General features: G+C 36.3%; 2 protein-coding genes across 3 annotated transcripts; both read left to right on the top strand.

The window, feature by feature from the left end:
* Positions 1-272: 272 nt before the first annotated feature.
* Positions 273-1,994, top strand: LOC124919907 (heme-binding protein 2-like). 2 transcript variants are annotated; one of them, XM_047460271.1, is made up of 3 exons: positions 273-516; positions 1,029-1,507; positions 1,854-1,994. In XM_047460271.1, exons 1-2 carry the CDS (start codon positions 305-307, stop codon positions 1,480-1,482), a joined length of 666 nt encoding a protein of 221 aa, XP_047316227.1. In that variant the 5' UTR covers positions 273-304; the 3' UTR covers positions 1,483-1,507; positions 1,854-1,994. The 2 variants fall into 2 exon arrangements, with proteins under 2 accessions (XP_047316227.1, XP_047316226.1); XM_047460270.1 differs by lacking the exon at positions 1,854-1,994 and having other exon boundaries at positions 1,029-1,564.
* A 111-nt stretch (positions 1,995-2,105) lies between these two features.
* LOC124945151 (chaperone protein DnaK-like) lies at positions 2,106-8,756 on the top strand. The gene is made up of 6 exons (XM_047485537.1): positions 2,106-2,325; positions 2,397-3,869; positions 4,269-4,320; positions 4,434-4,533; positions 6,915-7,131; positions 7,203-8,756. The coding sequence occupies exons 1-6, from the start codon at positions 2,106-2,108 to the stop codon at positions 8,693-8,695; spliced, it is 3,555 nt and encodes a 1,184-aa protein (XP_047341493.1). The 3' UTR covers positions 8,696-8,756.
* Positions 8,757-19,226: the final 10,470 nt, after the last annotated feature.

The raw sequence follows: 19,226 nt of genomic DNA, 5'->3' as shown, positions 1-19,226 counted from the left end.
ATATTATAAAACTCACGTATATTGTAAACACGTGAGTTCATAAATACGTTTTAGATGAAAACGCGAGAGTGGTATTTCGCGTCTTTGAGTATTGAGTAGGCACGCGAGGGACAAAATAGGAAAAAAAGACCATTTTTTTTCAAGATTTACAAGGCGGAGAACTTTTTTGGTATTAGGGGTCTTATAAATGCCAATTTAATCAAATTTCCCATTAAAATACAAGGTAAGAATCAATTCATAAATTTATTCAGTAACTCAGAATTCAGAAGGGAATCTCTCAATCTCAGTTAGTTCCTTCGAAGAAATGGCAAACGATCGGTTCCCTTGGAAGACTCTCACAGTATTGCTTAATCTCCTTTGCTTCACCGTTCTATGCGTAGCTCTCGAATCACCACAGTACTCGGTTATTCACAAGGAATCAGATTTCGAAATCCGACGATACAGAGACCTGGTATGGATGTCTGCCCCAGTCAAAGAGGTCTCCTTCCATAAAGCCACTAGAAACGGATTCCACAGGTACTCTTAACACTCTATTCTGTTTTCCCTTGCTTTTCTGTTAGAGAAGATGATATTCAACCTGAATCATAAAATCCTGGAGGTTCTATGTATAGGGTTTTAATGGCATACCACAGAACCACTCACGTTTGAGACATTTTTACTCTTTTATGTGTAGGGTTTTCACTGGTAACCCGTAATCTAGTTAGACTTTATTCCAGAACAAAATACATACTTCTTTTTCGTTAGATTTTTCATCTATACTTGAGTTTAGAAGGATCTGGATCCTAATGCAAAAAGTGCAAGTTTAATGTGAGGATCTTTTATATGTTGGCAAGAGTTAACCAAATATATACATAATATCAAAGTAGATAAACAAAATGTTCAAATTTTCAAAAAGCTCCCTTAAAGCCCCAGGTCAAGGTTCTCAAATGGATTGAGATCAACTTGCTTATTCATCTGAGATACTCTTCTCTTCATGTTATAACTGAAAATAACTTTCATTTTTGTTTTGTGTTTTGGGATCATGACAGGTTATTTCAATTTATAGAAGGTGCAAATCTAAACTTCTCCCGAATTCCAATGACGGTTCCTATCTTAACAAGCATTGTTCCTGATGCTGGACCCCTCCACTCATGGGCATACTATGTTAGACTCTACTTACCTGCTAAGTTCCAAGAGAATCCGCCTCTTCCTCTTCCAGAACTGAACCTTCAGCCTACCCCATGGTCGAGCCGATCCATTGCAGTCAGACAGTTCTCAGGATTTGCGGATGATGATAACATTGTTAAAGAGGCGGATAAACTTGCTACCAGCCTGAGCAGGTCTCCATGGTCAAACTCTACTTCTTCTGCAAGTGGAGACGCCTATTCTATTGCTCAGTACAACTCCCCCTTCAGGTTTATTGGGAGAGTGAATGAAGTGTGGGTTGAAGTAAATGAACCTGTTGTTGATCATTCCATATTCAGTGGAGGAATAGCTAGCTGAGTATTGATTTTCTACAACTGAATTGGTGTGGACTGAACTTCTAAAACTGTTATTGTTTATATGTATACTCACTTGTGATTAATTCTAGTGTCACGGCCAATACACTAAAGTTCTCAAGTTCGATTCTCATTCAGAACACCTTGAGTTGTTGAACTATGTGTTACATATAATAATAAAAAATAATAATAATAAAAAGATTCTAAATGACACAGCCAAAAGTGAAAATGTTATTTCATGGTATTACATATCATTGCCAAAAATTACTGTTTTATGCATACTTAATGATTTATGTAACATTAATGTCTATTGAATTCAATTGTGCAATTAAATTTTTTAAGGGAATAGTTTTTATAATTTTGTTTTTTCAACAGGATATCCCCATGGGTCACTATAGAAGGATTAGAGATAAGGCTTATTAACTTAAGAAGCTGAAGAGATCACTAGCAGAAGGTAACACTAATTAGGTAGCCGTCTGGAATTTCTACAATCAATGGTTGGTGGGACCTTCTTGAGAAAACCAAAGGACAAGAGAATTAGCTACTACAAGTATGTGGATCAGTCATGGAATGCAACTTAACCAGAACTTATAGGCATACACGTTGTTGAGATTCATTTGATATATAATGGCAGGGAAAGGGAAATGGAAAGGACCGGCAATCGGAATTGATCTGGGTACGACATATTCATGTGTTGGAGTATGGAAGCAGGGCCGTGTTGAAATCATTGTTAACGATCAGGGCAACAGAACTACTCCATCATATGTTGCATTCACAAAGACAGGGAGATTGATAGGGGATGGAGCTAAAAATCAGGTAGCTGTCAACTCCATCAATACTGTTTTTGGTAAGTTTCTATTCTTCTTCTTTGATAATGTCATTCCATATAAAGTTTTCAAATCAAATTCTATGGTGCAGATGCTAAGAGATTGATCGGTAGGAGGTTTAGTGATGCATGCGTACAAAGTGACACAAAGTGTTGGCCATTCAAGGTGGTTTCTGGGTTAGAAGACAAACCAATTATTATTGTCAGCTACAAAGGCGAGGAGAAACAGTTCTTTCCGGAGGAAATCTCTTCCATGGTTTTAATCAAGATGAAGGAGGTTGCTGAGGCCTTTTTGGGATCACCTGTGAAAAACGCTGTCATTACAGTCCCGTCCTACTTCAACGATTCCCAAAGGCAAGCTACAAAAGATGCTGGTGTAATTTCTGGTCTGAACGTGATGCGTATCATCATTGAGCCAACCGCGGCTGCGATTGCCTATGGTCTAGACAAGAATAGAGCAAGAAGCGTTGGAAAAAAGAAAGTCCTTATTTTTGACCTTGGAGGGGGGACATTCGATGTCTCTCTCTTGACCATTGATGATTCCTTATTTCAAGTAATGGCCACGGCTGGTGATACACATTTGGGAGGGGAAGACTTTGATAATAGAATGGTGAATCATTTTGTGCAAGAATTCAAACGCAAAAACAACAAGGATATAAGTGGAAACCCTCGTGCCTTAGGTAGATTGAGAATGGCTTGTGAGAGGACAAGAAGGGCACTTTCATATACTGCTCAGACAACTATAGATATTGATTCTCTCTTTGAAGGCGTTGACTTTAATTTTAAAATAACCCAATCCATGTTCGAGAAGATGAACATGGATCTATTCAATAAGTGTATGGAGAGTGTTAAGAAATGTTTGAATGATGCAGAGATGGAGGAGAGCAGCGTGGATGATGTTGTTTTGGTTGGGGGGTCTACTAGAATTCCTAAAGTGCAGCAGCTTCTTAAGGAGTTCTTCAATGATAAGGAACTCTGCCAGAACCTTAATCCTGATGAGGCTGTTGCCTATGGTGCTGCAGTTCAAGCTGCCATGTTGGTTGGTGAGGGAAATCAGCAAGTTCAAGATCTTGTACTTCTGGATGTCACTCCTCTTTCTCTTGGAATTGAGACACATGGAGGCATCATGTCAGTCTTGATTCCTAGGAACACTACAATTCCCAAAGAGATGAAGAAATCCTACACTACAGGCTTTGACAACCAGTTGAGTGTTCAGATTCAAGTGTACGAGGGTGAGAGATTGATGACGAAAGACAATAACTTTCTTGGAGAATTTAGGTTGTCTGGAATTTCTCCGGCATTGAGCGGTGTTCCTAAAATCTCAGTATGTTTTGAAATCGATGCAAACGGGATATTAAATGTTTCCGCAGAGGAAAAGAAATCAGGTGAGAAGAATAAGATGTTAATAAGGAATGATAAAGGAAGGTTAACAACAGAAGAGATAAAGAAGTTGGTGCAAGATGCAGTGAAGTACAGGTTGGAGGATGAGGAGCAGAAGAAGGCAGCGGAGGCCAGGAATGAGGCGGAGAAGTATGCGTACAACATTGCCAAGGCTCGCGGTGCTGGTAACCTATATTGAGGAAGTTGATTGAATTAGTTGCTTGAGTATTTTATAAAACTCAATTTTGTTGCTAGTTAATGAAGCTGTTTTGTACTTTGAGCTTATGATTCTGCAAAGTATATAAGTTAAGTCTGTGGATGAATTATTAACAAGTCGAGGGTTTATCTACTCTTTGAGCTTGATATCATTTCTTATATAATTGGACCTCGTTCTCCAATCTTGCTTCAACTCTCTCTTCCTCTCCCTCTTTTAAGCCATCGAAGAAGAATTACCTATAAACAGATTGCCTGAAAGCCTCATTTCTGATATTCTTGCTCGTCTTCACTACAAGGACATACATACCTGCCACATCTTAAGTCTTTCCTAAATAGTTCCATCTTATGCAAACTTCTCACTTTCACAGACTCAGGAAACACAGCGGTTATAGGAACATCTAGTTTGCTTGTTCCAGTCTTGTGATTTCGATTTTGTATAATCAATGTTTTTGACCCAATGAATCGAGAGTGGAACCACTTCCCCCGATCCCTAATTTCACAAACGGGATTCTTGAGTTGACTCGGATTGCTAGCTCAGATGGAAAACTCGTCGTCATTAGCCATTGCAAGATGATGAGTGGTGACCCGACTTTCCTGTTCATGTGGGATTTTGTGACTAGAGGTGGTGGAAAGGCAAGAACGTACCAAATAATTCATAATTGTTCATGGTAGATGTCGATTGCAGGATATTCATCGCTGCTATCATAGATGATAAGGTGTTCGATTTGGGAGTATGATGTGAGGAAAGATGAGTGGACCGAGTTGCATCAGGTGAGAGGCCCCTAAATAGAGATGTATGTAATTGGAGATGAATTATGAGTTATAAGTACAATTGTCGTATTAGGCAGGGTATTGAGAAACATAGTGCAGATGTATACCATCTTCAAACTGGAAAATGGAGACAACTTGAATGGTGTTTTGGACTCAATGAGTTTTCTTGTCTTTTTTGCAACACTCGGTTTTGAATATAATGAGTAGATGATGAAGTGGTCCAAGTTTAACTTGATCTGGAGGTTTGGACTCCAATTGTGCAATCAAAGATTGGTAATGGGCATAGTTTTCACGCACAATAATTGTTACAAAGATTTTTTTTTATCTACATGGAAAAGATGGTAATTTTGAAAAAGTTCAGCCCTTTACTATTGAGATTTCTGGACTTGTGAAATCAAGTTGTTTTATGGAGCTTAAATTAGGGTTCTTCCTCTTTTTCAAGGTTGTTTGTTAGTAATGACTTTTGACTTGATAAAGGTTGTTTTTTAATCATATTAAAGTTGTTTCTTATTTCAGTTAGCATATATATAGATTGTTTATGTTAAAAAATGTGTTTTGGTATGATAAATTTCTGTAAATTTGTTTCTATTCATATGACAATCAATCATTCTCTATGCGTCTGGATCTTTCATGGACACATAATTCGCCGAGATGTGAGTATCTGCTTTGTTTGTTCGTAATGGTGAGTCTATCTTAATGTTAAATTCAATCTATTGTAGTTCATGACAATATTAGAATCTAGATAAAAAAAACATACTTGAGAAGGAGTTCACATTTTATCTCAATTGATGCAAGTATAGTCAATGTGACCTAGTAAATTAAATTAAGATATATATAGTAATCTCTGAATTGTGATATATATAGTAATTATTTAATTGATGTATAGTATAGCCAATGTCAGACCTTGCTCTATTTTTTTTTCTGATTATTTTCTATAACTAATGTCATCTACATGTACTAGTAAAGAAGAATAGTCTTTACCTTTTCTTAACTACTAAAATAAATAAATTGAACCCATTCAGTTGGTGTTTAGATAAAAAAAAACAAGGTTTTGTATCTTGACCCTTTTATTGGATTTCTCGATTATCTTGATCTATGTATTTATACTCAGGTATATTCATGAGTATGATAATTCTTGCTGGTATAGTATATTCTTATGTTTCTATGATGGATTAGGTTGTAATATGCATTTTCACCACATTTCAGCATTCTTGTTTTTTGTTGACTTTTTTGCAAATTTTTGTTAGCAGGGCTAGCTTTTATTAAATGCATTTGCATAGTTTTTGCAATTAGGAGATATGTAGTAGTAATAGGTTCAAGTTTGATCCTCATTTTGGATCAATTGATTATCTTAAGCTCTGTTGTTTGTGCTTTAATAAAATTCCTGCATTGATCTTGAGTATATCTTCTGAGGTCATGATTAGATAATTTTGAGTAATTCAGGTTTTGTTGTTATATGCTTTGATTTCTTTCTCGTCATTGTTTTGGTTTTCAGGGGACAATGATGAAGATGGAGAGCAAAGATAAAGGGAGATAAGTCTTTCTTTGCTTTGGTTTCTATCTTTATGTGAATTTGGCGTGGTTTTGTTTCCTTGGATTTTTGCTTTCTTGATGCATTTCTTTGAATGAGTGCATGAATGTGGTTGGATGTGCTTTGTTTGTAATTCTTTCAAATTTGATTTGTATTGGAAATTTGATAAGATGGGGTGGGTGGAGTTGGGTTGGGTTTCAAGGAAAGACTATAGGTTTGTAATGGGTATCATAAGAATCTTGTGCGTAAAATAAGAAAAACAGTGGTCACTATAGAAGCAACTCACTAGAGTAGTTCAAGTGTCAAAAGTCAGATGATGAAAGGTCATAAATATTATTCTTACTATTGAATTACAGAGAAGCTGGAGAGATGATCATTAATATCTATTGCATCCGGCCACTACTAATAATAATTAGATGAGGTGTTTGAGAATTGTGCTAGAATTAATGATGTGGAGAGATGAGAATCAATGACTTATTAACTTATTACAGAGAAGCTGGAGAGATGATCATTATTAACATATATAGAAAGGCAACACTATATTTGGTCTGGTTTTACTCCAATCAATAATTGGTGGACTGGATTACTAAACCTTCTCAAGAAAACCAAAGGGCAGGAAAATTTGCTATTACAGATCAGTCATAGAATACAACTGAAATTAGAAATACCATATCATTATAGACATAGACGGTTTGTGAGATCCATTTGATATATAATGGCAGAGAAAGGGAAAGGACCCGCCATCGGAATCGATCTGGGTACAACATATTCATGTGTTGGAGTATGGCAGCACGACCGTGTTGAAATCATTGTTAACGATCAGGGCAACAGAACAACTCCATCATATGTTGCGTTCACGAAGACAGAGAGATTGGTCGGGGATGGAGCTAAAAATCAGGTAGCTGTCAACTCCATCAATACTGTTTTTGGTAAGTTTCTCTTCTTATACTTTTATAATGTCATTCCATATATAGTTTTCAAATCATTTTTTATGGTGCAGATGCTAAGAGATTGATTGGTAGGAGGTTTAGTGATGCATCCGTGCAAAGTGACACAAAGTGTTGGCCATTCAAGGTGGTTTCTGGGTTAGAAGACAAACCAATGATTATTATCAACTACAAAGGTGAAGAGAAGCATTTCTTTGCGGAGGAAATATCGTCCATGGTTTTAATCAAGATGAAGGAGATCGCCGAGGCATTTTTGGGATCACCTGTGAAAAATGCTGTGATTACAGTCCCAGCTTACTTCAATGACTCCCAAAGACAAGCCACTAAAGATGCAGGTGTAATTTCTGGTCTGAATGTGATGCGTATCATCATTGAGCCAACGGCTGCTGCAATTGCCTATGGTCTAGACAAGATAGAAAGCAGCGTGGGGGAGAAGAACATCCTTATTTTCGACCTTGGTGGGGGAACATTTGATGTCTCTGTCTTGACCATTAAAGATGCTGTCTTTGAAGTGAAGGCCACAGCCGGCGATACTCATTTGGGAGGAGAGGATTTCGATAACAGAATGGTGAGTCATTTTGTTCAGGAATTCAAACGAAAAAACAAAAAGGACATAAGTGGAAATCCTCGTGCCTTAAGCAGACTGAGGATGGCTTGTGAGAGGACAAAAAGGATACTTTCATTTACTGCAGAGACAATTATAGATATTGATTCTCTCTTCGAAGAAGAAGACTTTAGTTCTAAAATAACCCAAGCCAGATTTGAGGAGATGAACATAGATCTACTCAGTAAGTGTATGGAGACTGTCGAGAAATGTTTGAATGATGCAAAGATGGACAAGAGCAGTGTGGATGATGTTGTCCTGGTTGGAGGGTCTACTAGAATTCCGAGAGTGCAGCAGCTTCTTCAGGAGTTCTTCAATGGTAAAGAACTCTGCAAGAGCGTCAACCCTGATGAGGCTGTCGCCTTTGGTGCTGCAGTTCAAGCTGCCATTTTGAGTGGTGAGGGAAATCAGAAAGTTGAAAATGTTGTACTTTTTGACGTCACACCCCTTTCTCTTGGAATTGATACATTTGAAGGCATAATGTCAGTCTTGATTCCTAGAAACACTACAATCCCCACAAGAGTGGAGGAAGTCTTCACTACAAACTTTGATAATCAATCGAGTGTTTTGATTCCAGTGTACGAGGGTGAGAGATGGATGACAGAAGACAATAACTTTCTTGGAGAATTCATGCTGAACGGAATTCCCCCAGATCTGGAAGGTGTTCCTGATATCACTGTATGTTTCGATATCGATGCAAATGGGATATTAAACGTGTCAGCAGAGATAAATACAAATACAACGGGTGTGAAGAGTGAGTTGATAATAAGAAACGATAAAGGGAGGTTAACAAAGGAAGAGATAGAGAAGATGATTCGAGAGGCGGAGAAGTACAAAACAGAGGATGAGGAGCGCAAAAAAAATGCGGAGGCTAGGAATGAGGAGGAAAAGTATGCTCACATCATTGCCAAGGCTGGCGGTGCTGGTTTTCGTGTATCCTAAGATTGAGGAAGTTTATTGAAATATTTATGTAGTACATTACATAGTGAGTAAATTTCTTTTTGATACTTGTTTGCATGGAAATTGAAAAGATTTCTTGCATGTCAACAAAAGCTATTTTGATAGCTCTGTTTCATGACTTGCAAATATTGTAAATGGGAATTTAAGTGATGATTCCTAGATTTCGAAAGGTCTTTGAGGACTAAAATTTTGGTTTAGATCCTTCCTCATAATTTTGGTATGATTTAGGTGCTGGATGTTTGGATGATTTTTTAGAAACGGATTCAGTCATTATTTGCAACAACAAATTGAAATACAAGATTTAGAGATTAGTTGAAAAATGGTAAATATCAGATTTTTTTGTTCTAAGATCTTGGAAGGTAAGGCTTTTTATTTTATTTTATTTTTGGTTATAACTTTTGTGTAAATTCAAGTCAATTATGACTATGCATTTTATACCATATCTACAAAAATCTATATAGAATATTTTCAAAAATCTGTTTGTTATCAACAAATATTTTAATTTTGCATAAATAATAGATATTTTTACATACTATCCACAGCAAGATGTCAAATAAGGTATCAAATAAGTGTTAAAATAATATTAAATGCTGCAACCCTAAACTCTAAAGTATCAAAATTAAGTGTTAAAATATGGGTATCAAATTTTGATACGGGACCAAATTTGATGTGGCCCAATCACAGCGTGCCAAGTGGCAGCACGGTTGGTTACTTTTTTGTTTTTGTTTTCTTTTTTAAATACACTTTTGGATAATAAATAAATATATATATATATCATTATTTTTTATTTTTTGAGATCTATAAATAGAGACTTAGTTTGTGTCATTTGGATACCAAAAAATTTCTAAAATTTTCCACCATATTATCATCCTGGTTTCTATCACATTTCTTTTGACATCTTCAAACTCTTTCATGGATACTTCACAAAACTACATCTTCTTTTCAAATTACTTCCCAAATCAAGCTCAAAACTCAAATATACAACCTTCGAACCAAAACATTGAACGTCCAGAGTTGTTTGTATGTTTGATTTACCAAGTGATGAATAATATTGTTTGTGGTTAAAAAAAATGAAATTATGTATAAATGATGTTGAAGTGAGAGAAATTGAAAAAGTAATTTTGATACCTTGAATAATACTCTGTTGTAGGATATGCTAAAAAGTGGATGTTAAAATAGATGTTAAACTGACGTGGCAGGGCATTAAATGAAAAAATTTGATACCATGCTGTGATAGTCTTAGTTTGTGCTTCATTCCAAATTCAAATTGATTTTTAGTTGCCAAGTTTAAAACCTTAACGAATTGCGCTTTTCTTTCTAGGTGAGCTATTGAGTGTCATTATTATCGGTCTTTCTAAATTTTTTAACTTCTTATTATTTAAATAAAAAAGTAGGATATTTACCTAATAACTTGGACTGAGAATTTAAATTTAAATGTGTAACAAAAATATTTTATTTATGACTAGGAGTTTAATAAACTATTTTTCAGATTTTTTTTTTTAATTTATTTAGTTTTTATTCAATTAATAATTTAATATTTATTTTCACCTTTTAAACTATTCTTTTTGCCCCTTTTAAAATAAGATAAACAAAAAATAATTTCAAGCAATCCTATACACAAATTTAAAGAAAACTAATACATGTTACATCTATTAAATTATATTTTGTGCTCAAGTACAAAATTTTGGCTCTGATACCATGTAAGATATGAGAGATTGTCTTCAATGAACTCTGAATTACATAAGACGGGTCTCTTATATACATATTAAATTAGACTTACAAGGAAACTAATATAATACAATATAATATCGATATTATCACAATTTATTATATTTTGATAATATTTTATAGATATATTATTTTTATATTATATTTCCATATTGATTATATTTTTTTAAAATAGGGTGCGAATTGAGTTATTTGAAAATAATTTAGAATAAAACACATCAAATAACAAGGATATGGAACAAAATTTTCAAGCACATGCGTGTCATGTTCCCACCCTTTTGTTTTGAGATTGTGATGATGATTTGAATGATGGATAGATTGTGGATTGCATATTGACTTATTTGAAAATAATTTTGAATAACCCGCATCAAATAAGAAATTTAAAACAAAAAATTTCAAGTCCATGTTTCATATGTTCCCACCTTTTTGAGTAGGAATTTACAAATCATAATTTAAGTAGGGTCTTCCATATAAATCTTGTTCAAATATATTATTTTGAAATAGGACACAGGAAACATATGAATCACCAAAATTACTCTCATATTAATCAAGCAATCATGAAGAACTAAAAGTAAATTATGATTAGTAAAGAAACTTCAAAGATAGATGGAGACCGACCAAGGCAACATGTATCAATGCTTCATCACGTGATGATGAGAAATCACCAAACCTGTTAATCAATTTTCTATCACCAAGAATTACAATTATGTTAGAATGCTTAATGGGCTGTGATCCAAGAAGATTACCCAAAGAATAACAAACCCGATTTTAGAATTTTACAAAATTTAAATTTAGGTATTTCTGTTTAAGGTTGATTGATTGTTTCTAATCTATACTGAAAGTTCATATGTAATCATATGTTCGATTTCTAACCATAAAACACCATAACTAGGCAAAATACAAGTTTTTACAATTGGAAATATAAAAATTTCAAATTGGAAATATGAATTAGAGGATGATTGAAATGTTACTAAGGATTGGAGAACACTCTTAGGACCTTAGGAAAGCTTTTGTGATGCTTAGATACAAGTTTTAAAGACTTACACGAAAATTTGAAATTTCCAAATGCTTGAAGCTTTAATTGCAGAATTTTGAAAATCTTCGATTTGAAGCTAGATAGTGGATCTATTGGCTTCAGATTTGTTCAGGTAAAATCCATTTATGTTATTATAGTTGTTCTTCATCAACTTGGTCGGAATATGGATGAATCATCCCCATTTATGTAGGAGAAATGATCACCGTGATAGGGTAATCATTTCAACTTTCGAATCAGCCGAAAAGGTGGACTGTAGAGGAAGTTCCACTTTTGAAAAATCAAAAGTGGATATGTTCTTATCCTTCAGGTGATTGCAACGAAAAAGATGATCGAGACTCAAAAACGACGTCATTTTGTGCGTGTTCAGGTGTTCTGTCAGTGGTTCGTCCAATGTCGTTGGCTTTTGGGAATTTTGTTAGCGATCCAACAATTATGTGTGTTAGGATCGGTGACAACAATAGAAAAATGGTTGAATATTGTTGTAATATTTTTAACTTTCAATTCGATTTTAATCCTGTTAAGGTTTAAAATCTATTTCTATTCTTCAACAAATCGTAGCAAACTCTTGAACGATTTCAAGTGCGGAAAATGCTTATAGGATTTGAAGCGGAAAATGCAATAATGAATGAAGCAATAAAAAGACAACATAAGATTTTATGGATGTTCGGAGATAAAACTCCTACGTCACCCCTTCTGTTTCTAGAAGGATTCCACTAGAAGACTTTGATTTGTATAGCCTCTATACAAACCCACTCAGAGTACAGGTCTTAACAATTGCATGTTCTGAACTCCTAGCTATCACACTCTTTGGAACAAGAAATATTATAATCAACTTACAATACTGAAATAACTATCAGGTAGTACAAAAGATTATCGCTCAGCTTATCGTAGTGATTAGCATAATGAACTTAGTGAGAGATTAATCTAAAAGATTTTTGGATCGTGAGATACGGAGATTCAGAGATTGAGCGTAAATTCACCGAGAGAGATCAAGAGATTCATCGTTGTACTCTGATACTTTTTTATATTGAGTGCATGACAATGGTCGAATATATCTCGTAGATACGTGACAACTTTCCGTTTGTTGTACGCCAAGTTTACGGGATAGTAGTGCGCGGAATATTCGGTAGAACGTGGCGTACGGGATAATATTGCATGGACTAGTGGAATAATCATATTCATGGAAGTTGTTCATTTTGTCGTCTTAAACTGATGTAGAAGATGACTGATATGGAGCTCTGTTGATGATCAACTCTCTTGATAAGGAAGTCATCTGTTGGCGCAACTCAATTGTTGACGCAACTCTGTTGTTGACGCAACTCAGTTGTTGGCTCAACTCAACTGTTACCGCAACACTACTATTGACAACCCAGCTGTTGACGCAACTCTATTGTTGCCGCAACACTGATATTGACAATCTAGCTGTTGACATAACTCTGTTGTTCGCTACTCGGATGTTAGCGTAACATAGTTATTGGTGCAACGCTATTGTTTGCTACTCGGCTGTTAGCGCAACACAACTGTGCGGATGGAGCAAGACTGCTGCTAGCGCTTCTTCATTTTGCTGTTGGAGCAAAGCTGCTGCCATCGATTCTTCAACTCTGTTGATGGAGCAAGGCTACTTCCAGCACCTCTTCAACTCTACTGTTGACAAGACTAATGTCAGTGTTTCTTCAACTCTATTGTCGTCAACACTATAGTTAGCGCCTCTTTAGCTTTTTCTGCACATTTAAAACATTTGCAGAACTTTGTTTTATTTATTTATCAACGCATCATCAAAGCTATGTCATATTAATTTTTATTATCCTAAGTTCATTTTAATCAATTAAAATATTTTTCTTAATTTAACTTAATTAATGATTTCCTTTTTAATCTTAATTCCCATTTTACTTTCTTTAACTTAATTTAACAATTTCCTCTTTTTTGATGATGTTAAAACTAAGTTATAAGAGTAGGAAATTAAAGGTAATTATATATTAATATATAAACATAAATACAAAAAATATTTATAGTAAAGATATCCCCCCTTTTAAATTCTTCGTAGCTTTCCCAAGCCCGCTTTAGCTGACTCGCTGCCTTCCTCCTCGTCTAGGCTTCCCCCTCGACCACTTTCCCCTTTTTAACATCATCATTCTCTATCCGGTTGTCTGTTGCAATCTTAAGGTAGTCTATTACTTTGGTAATTTGCATACCGATAGTGTCGATCTTCGTAGAGAGATCCCGATTATAGCCGCCGATGGAGTTATGCAGTATAGTCTTCAACCTGCTCATGGAATCCATCATAATGGAAACCTCAGCATATCCCTTCGTGACTTGGCTTAGGATTTTGTCTTCCGCCAAAGCTGTTGAGGCGGATGCCTTTCAGGATGCTAACACCTTCTCCTTAAGGAAATCAATTTCTCCAAGGATGGTTGCAATACTCTGTTGCATAGGAGAAATGGTGTCCTGGATTATGTTGCGGATATCCACCGTTCCTAAAGATGACTCTTCTAGAGAATGATGAGTCGAATGTTCAAGTTGGGAAATGGGTAGAAGAATCTGTAGAGGAACAACCCATTCACTGGCCTCAATGGCAGATGGCTTTGGATCATTAGATAAAGGAGAAGCTCGAGGAGAGGGCACCTAAATCAGTGCTTGAGATAAGTAGTCGACCCCCTAAATTTCTACACACGTCTTTGATAATTCCAGTCACTACTACATAGTGACAAGATGCAGCTAGAGGGAGTTGCTGCTCAGACGGGATAGATTGTTGTTTGATTGGAGACAGAAGCTTCTCGATAGCAAGAATTTGGGGTGGCTCAGAATCTGAAGAGATTTGTTGCACAATAGTCCGGGAAAGCTACTTTTCAGAAGCAGGGGTGGATAGCTGCTCAACATCTTAAGAGAGCTCCTTCTCAGGAGCAGGAGAGGAGTGTTGCTTAGCAGCTTGGAAGGACTACTGATCAACAGCAACGGGGAGCTGTTGCTGCTCAGCAGCTTGGCTGAGTTGATGTTCAGCAGCTTGGAAAAGCTATTGCTCTATAGTAGGAGGTAGATGATGCATTGCCACCAAAGAGAGTTGCTGCTCAGTAGTAGGGAATATCAACTTTTCAACATTGAAAAGTTGTTGCTCATCATTAGGACAATTTGGCACTCCCATAGAGCTGGAGGCTAGATAACTTCCGCTTGAATTATAGATTGGAGCCCTTTGTTGCTAAACAATACTGGAGGATTTAGTACCATGTATGAAGGACATGGCTATTGAGCTAAACGAATCTAGGATATGCTGAAGCTTATCGTTGACTCTAGCATCCAGCCATACGGTTTTCTCAAGAGGATTGTAGTTGCCCTATATTTGGCGAAGGATCGGGTGTAGTCCTCAAGCGTTGCTCGCGACTAGTTCTCTCCTCTTGAGAGCTTCCTGAATATTTTTAGTGCAAAACTAATTTAGGGTTGATTTCTCTAGAACTATTAGTGCCTTAAACTTCAGACTTAGATCGACACCGTAAAAGAATTGAGTGAATCTCTAGTGAAGCCTTATCTTGAGTCGAACACTCTTAGTCTCTCCGTCGCTGTCGTCTCAACCTCCACCATAATGAGATTGACGGTTTGTTTCACTAGGGTGAGAGGTTCGGGTACAAAGACCATAATATCTTTTTCCTTTCCTGCAACTTCGGCAGGTTGAGTAGCAGTAGGGACATGTTCCCTAAATATAATACATCTAACAGCATGAACCATTTTTGCGATGGCCGCTGGTGAGATGGCTGATAAGGGAACAACTACTGCTGGAGTTTCTGCTTTTGGTTGTGCTGCAATAGGGCTAACAGCTAGCTCTATAACAGGAGTTTCAGCAATGTCGCCAACAGGGTCTTCAACAATAATACCATCTGACACAGAAGTTGGTGCTTCAATAAGGTCTTCAACATGCGCTTCGGTCAGAACCAGTTCAGGAGTTACCTCATGAGTCTTCTCTGCTGCCGGGGTTTCCTCTAGTCTAGCCTTCTTGGCTCTAAAGATAGTCTCAATTGTCTCATCAATTGAATCAAGGTTTTGACTGTTTGAGCTTCCAATCGACTCCTCAACCACTGACTTCCTTCTGTTCCTTGGAGTTGAGCGTGGAGAGAGGGTTGAACGCTTGGAAAGGGTAGTCGATTGTCTGCTCGACAGTTGAGCGGATGTGTCAAGACTGGAGTTTGACACTCCTATCAACCTGAAATAGTAATTGCTGACCGTTTTAATGGTTAGAATCCTATTAGGATGAACGTTCACGCCCTTGCCTGTGCTAACCTAGAGGTGCTCGAGCATCTTGCTGATCTGCACGGCAAATCCAGTGTGCTGCTTCTTTGGGAGAGTCACCATCGTCACCAGGGTTTTGAAAAGGATGGATGACCAGTTGATAGGCATTTCTTTGGTGATGGCCACCATTATTTCGAAACGATCTTGAGTGTAGGTAGCAAAGGATCCTACTTTTTCCCGAAGGGATTTTGAAATAATATCGTTGAGAACACAAAACTCCGACTTCAAGAACTTCTTCTTTTCATGAGTCTCAACAGTAAGTGAGATGACTAAAAAGACTGTTTACATTTCCTTGATCATATCGGCCGGAATCTGGTCGAAAGTAGAGAGCCCTTCCATCGAAAGCCCATAATATTGGGCGAACAACTCTTCTAAAATAGAACCTCAGCGCCTTTCATCGTGCACTGAATGATTTCTCTAACTATCTTCACTAAGGAAAAGAACTCGTAAACCCCAGGTTCATGAACTGTGAATGGTCCCCCTAGAAACTTCCTTAGACCGAATGTTTATAGGGAACAAAATATCGCCACCATTTTGAGCATCTTTAAGTTGTAGACAGCTTCAAAGTCTACCTACAGAGTATTTTGAGCGTAAAAAGTCAGTTTAGATTTTTTGGGTTTAGAGGATGAAGATGAAGAATGCTAGAGTTCTAGAGAGAAGATGGAGATTTAGGGTTTTGAATCGCAAATGGGAATATGAATCGTTTTAGGCGTGTTGGTCACACTTTATAGAAAATGATAGACACATGTCTTCATTTTGTTTATTTTAAAAAATAAATATTTATTTTAAAAAATATAATTCAAAAATTTGACCGTTCATTGTCCAAAGAGGGATGAAACGATAACGTATTGATAAAATTAAAACAACTATTCCACTCAGCTTAAGACGCGCCGTCTGATGTATACTAAGACAACCGACTAACTGTGTTGTCTGCATGCCTTGAATTTTTGCTTAATGTCATTACTATGCTGAAGGCGCTCTACTGATTCACAACAACAGTTGTTCAACATCAGACTTTTCCTAACAGCGGAGTGTCATTATTATACTGAAATTATAAGTTTCTTAAGCACAGATCGTCTGGTGTACAGTGTCATCAGTCGACTCTTCTTTCAGCATGGTTTGAAATAGCTGTTTCAACATGTTTGGCTTATTAGTTAAGTATCAAATTCCTCATAAGTTTATGCATCATTAATTAATTTAGATCTAGAAGACCTAAAATATTTCTAAAGTAAGAAAACTTAGTCTCGGGGAGTAGCTTCATGAAAATATCAATCACTTGTTGATCGGTAGGCATGTAATCCATCCAAACGCGCTTTTGCACTACATGGTCTCTGATGAAGTGGTGTTGGATGTCGACATCCTTTGTTCTTGAGTGCAACATCAGATTATACGTGATCGCGATTGCGCTGGTGTTGTCACAGAAGATCAGTGACTCGTCTGCCTAAATGTCAAAGTCCCTCAGCTACTGTTGAATCCAAAGTAACTAAGCACATTAGCTTCCTGCAGCAAGATATTATGTTTCTGCTGTAGACGTGGAAATGGACGTCTGTTTCTTGCTGAACCAAGAGATCAGGCAATCACCTAGGAACTGACACGTTCCACTGGTGCTTTTTCTATCAATCTTGCAACCTGCATAGTCTACATCAGAGTAACTAATTAAGTTGAAACTAGAATCATTCGGATACCACAGTCCAACGCATTGAGCTACTTTAGATATTTCAAAATACATTTAGCAGAATGTAATGAGATTGTTTAGGATTAGCTTGAAATCTTCCACACAGACCGACAACAAACAGAATATCTAGTCGACTGACTATTAGATAGAGCAGAGATCCAATTATTCCTCGGTAAGTTGTTATATCGATATCCTGACTGCCTTCATCTTTATCCAGCTTGCTTGATGAGTTCATGGGAGTTGAGGCAACTGAGCAGTTCTCGATACCGAATTTCTTTAGTAATTCCTTGATACACTTCATTTGGTTAAAGAAAGTTCGAGCTTCAATTTGCCTAACTTGAAGTCCAAAGAAGAACGTCAGCTCACCCATCATACTCGTCTCAAACTTGTCCTACATCAACTTAGAAAACTTTTCACACAGTTTGGGGGTTAGTTGACCCAAATATGATATCATCCACATAAATTTGTACAAGTAATATATGTGAGTTTTTAACAAATCTGAAAAGTGTTTTATCTACTGTACCAATAATAAAATCATTCTCAAATAAGAATTTAGTCAATATATCATACCAAGCTCTAGGAGTTTGCTTAAGACCATATAAAACTTTATCTAACTTGAAAACATTATTAGGTAGAGAATGATTTTGAAAACCAGGTGGTTGTTCAACATAAACATCTTCATTAAGTATATCATTTAGAAAAGCACTTTTAACATCCATTTGATATACTTTAAAATTTTTGAAAGCATAAACTAGAAAGATTCTAATAGCTTATAGTCTAGCTACAGGGGAAAATGACTCCTCAATTTCAATTCCTTTCCCCTATCTTTGAACTACTAGCCTAACTTTGTTTCTCACAATTAAGTCATTTTCACTTAGTTTGTTTCTAAAAACTCATCTAGTTCCAATAACAGATTGATCATCTGGTCTTGGAATTAGATGTCAAACTTTTTTTTTTCAAATTGATTTAGTTCTTCTTGAATTGTGTTGATCCAATCTGGATCAAGCAATGTTTCATCTACTTTCTTATGCTCAATTTGAGAATAAAAGCAGAGTTTGCAAATTCATGCATTAGTTGGCTTCTAGTCCTAAGAGGTGCAACTAGATTACCTATGATTAATTCAGGTGGATGGTTTCTGTTTCATTTGAAGTTCGGTCCTAGAGGGTCAATTGTCTGATCAGTTGTTTCAACAACATTCAGACTGCCAACTGCATGCTGTCTTTCAGTCTAGTTGTCTAGTTGAACATCAACCGGGTCAACTGGATAATCAGACGGGTTATTTCCGTTGACCTAAACTTCATCATCACTATCAGATTGGAGATTAGCAGCTTCCAATCTATTAGACACTTCAATAATTTCATTAGAGTTATTTTCAACAGATTCATCAAATACAACATGAGTAGATTCTTTAACAGTTAGAGTTTGTTTATTAAAAACTCTATAAGCTTTTCTAATTGAAGAATAACCTAATATTATGCCAACATTTGATTTGGCATCAAAAGTAGTCATGTGAGTTTTGCCATTATTATGAATAAAATACTTACAGCCAAATATCTTAAAATATGATAATTTAGGAACTCTGCTATAGAAAATTTCATAAGGTGTTTTGTTAAAACGCTTATTAATCATTGATTTGTTTTAAGTAAAGAATGATGTATTAATGGCTTCTGTCCAAACCAAAATCAGCTAACATTGATCTAGCTGCTTCTTTCAGTGTTTTGTTCCTCCTTTCAGCAATACGATTTTGTTGTTGAGTTCTGGAACTAGACAACTCGTGTTTAATACCAGATTCCTCAAGG

Source organism: Impatiens glandulifera, chromosome 1 (genome assembly GCF_907164915.1).
Source record: "Impatiens glandulifera chromosome 1, dImpGla2.1, whole genome shotgun sequence".
Lineage (NCBI taxonomy): Eukaryota > Viridiplantae > Streptophyta > Magnoliopsida > Ericales > Balsaminaceae > Impatiens > Impatiens glandulifera.
Note: the sequence above shows the minus strand (reverse complement) of the source record. Positions and strands in the feature narration are given on the sequence as shown.

Excerpts from the sequence above, each read along its gene's own strand:
- LOC124919907 (XM_047460271.1), top strand. The coding sequence starts at position 305 with ATGGCAAACGATCGGTTCCCTTGGAAGACTCTCACAGTATTGCTTAAT. Across the intron at positions 517-1,028 it reads ACTAGAAACGGATTCCACAG|GTTATTTCAATTTATAGAAG; the intron begins GTACTCTTAACA and ends GGATCATGACAG.
- LOC124945151 (XM_047485537.1), top strand. The coding sequence starts at position 2,106 with ATGGCAGGGAAAGGGAAATGGAAAGGACCGGCAATCGGAATTGATCTG. Across the intron at positions 2,326-2,396 it reads CTCCATCAATACTGTTTTTG|ATGCTAAGAGATTGATCGGT; the intron begins GTAAGTTTCTAT and ends TCTATGGTGCAG. Across the intron at positions 4,534-6,914 it reads TGACTAGAGGTGGTGGAAAG|ATAATGGCAGAGAAAGGGAA; the intron begins GCAAGAACGTAC and ends TCCATTTGATAT.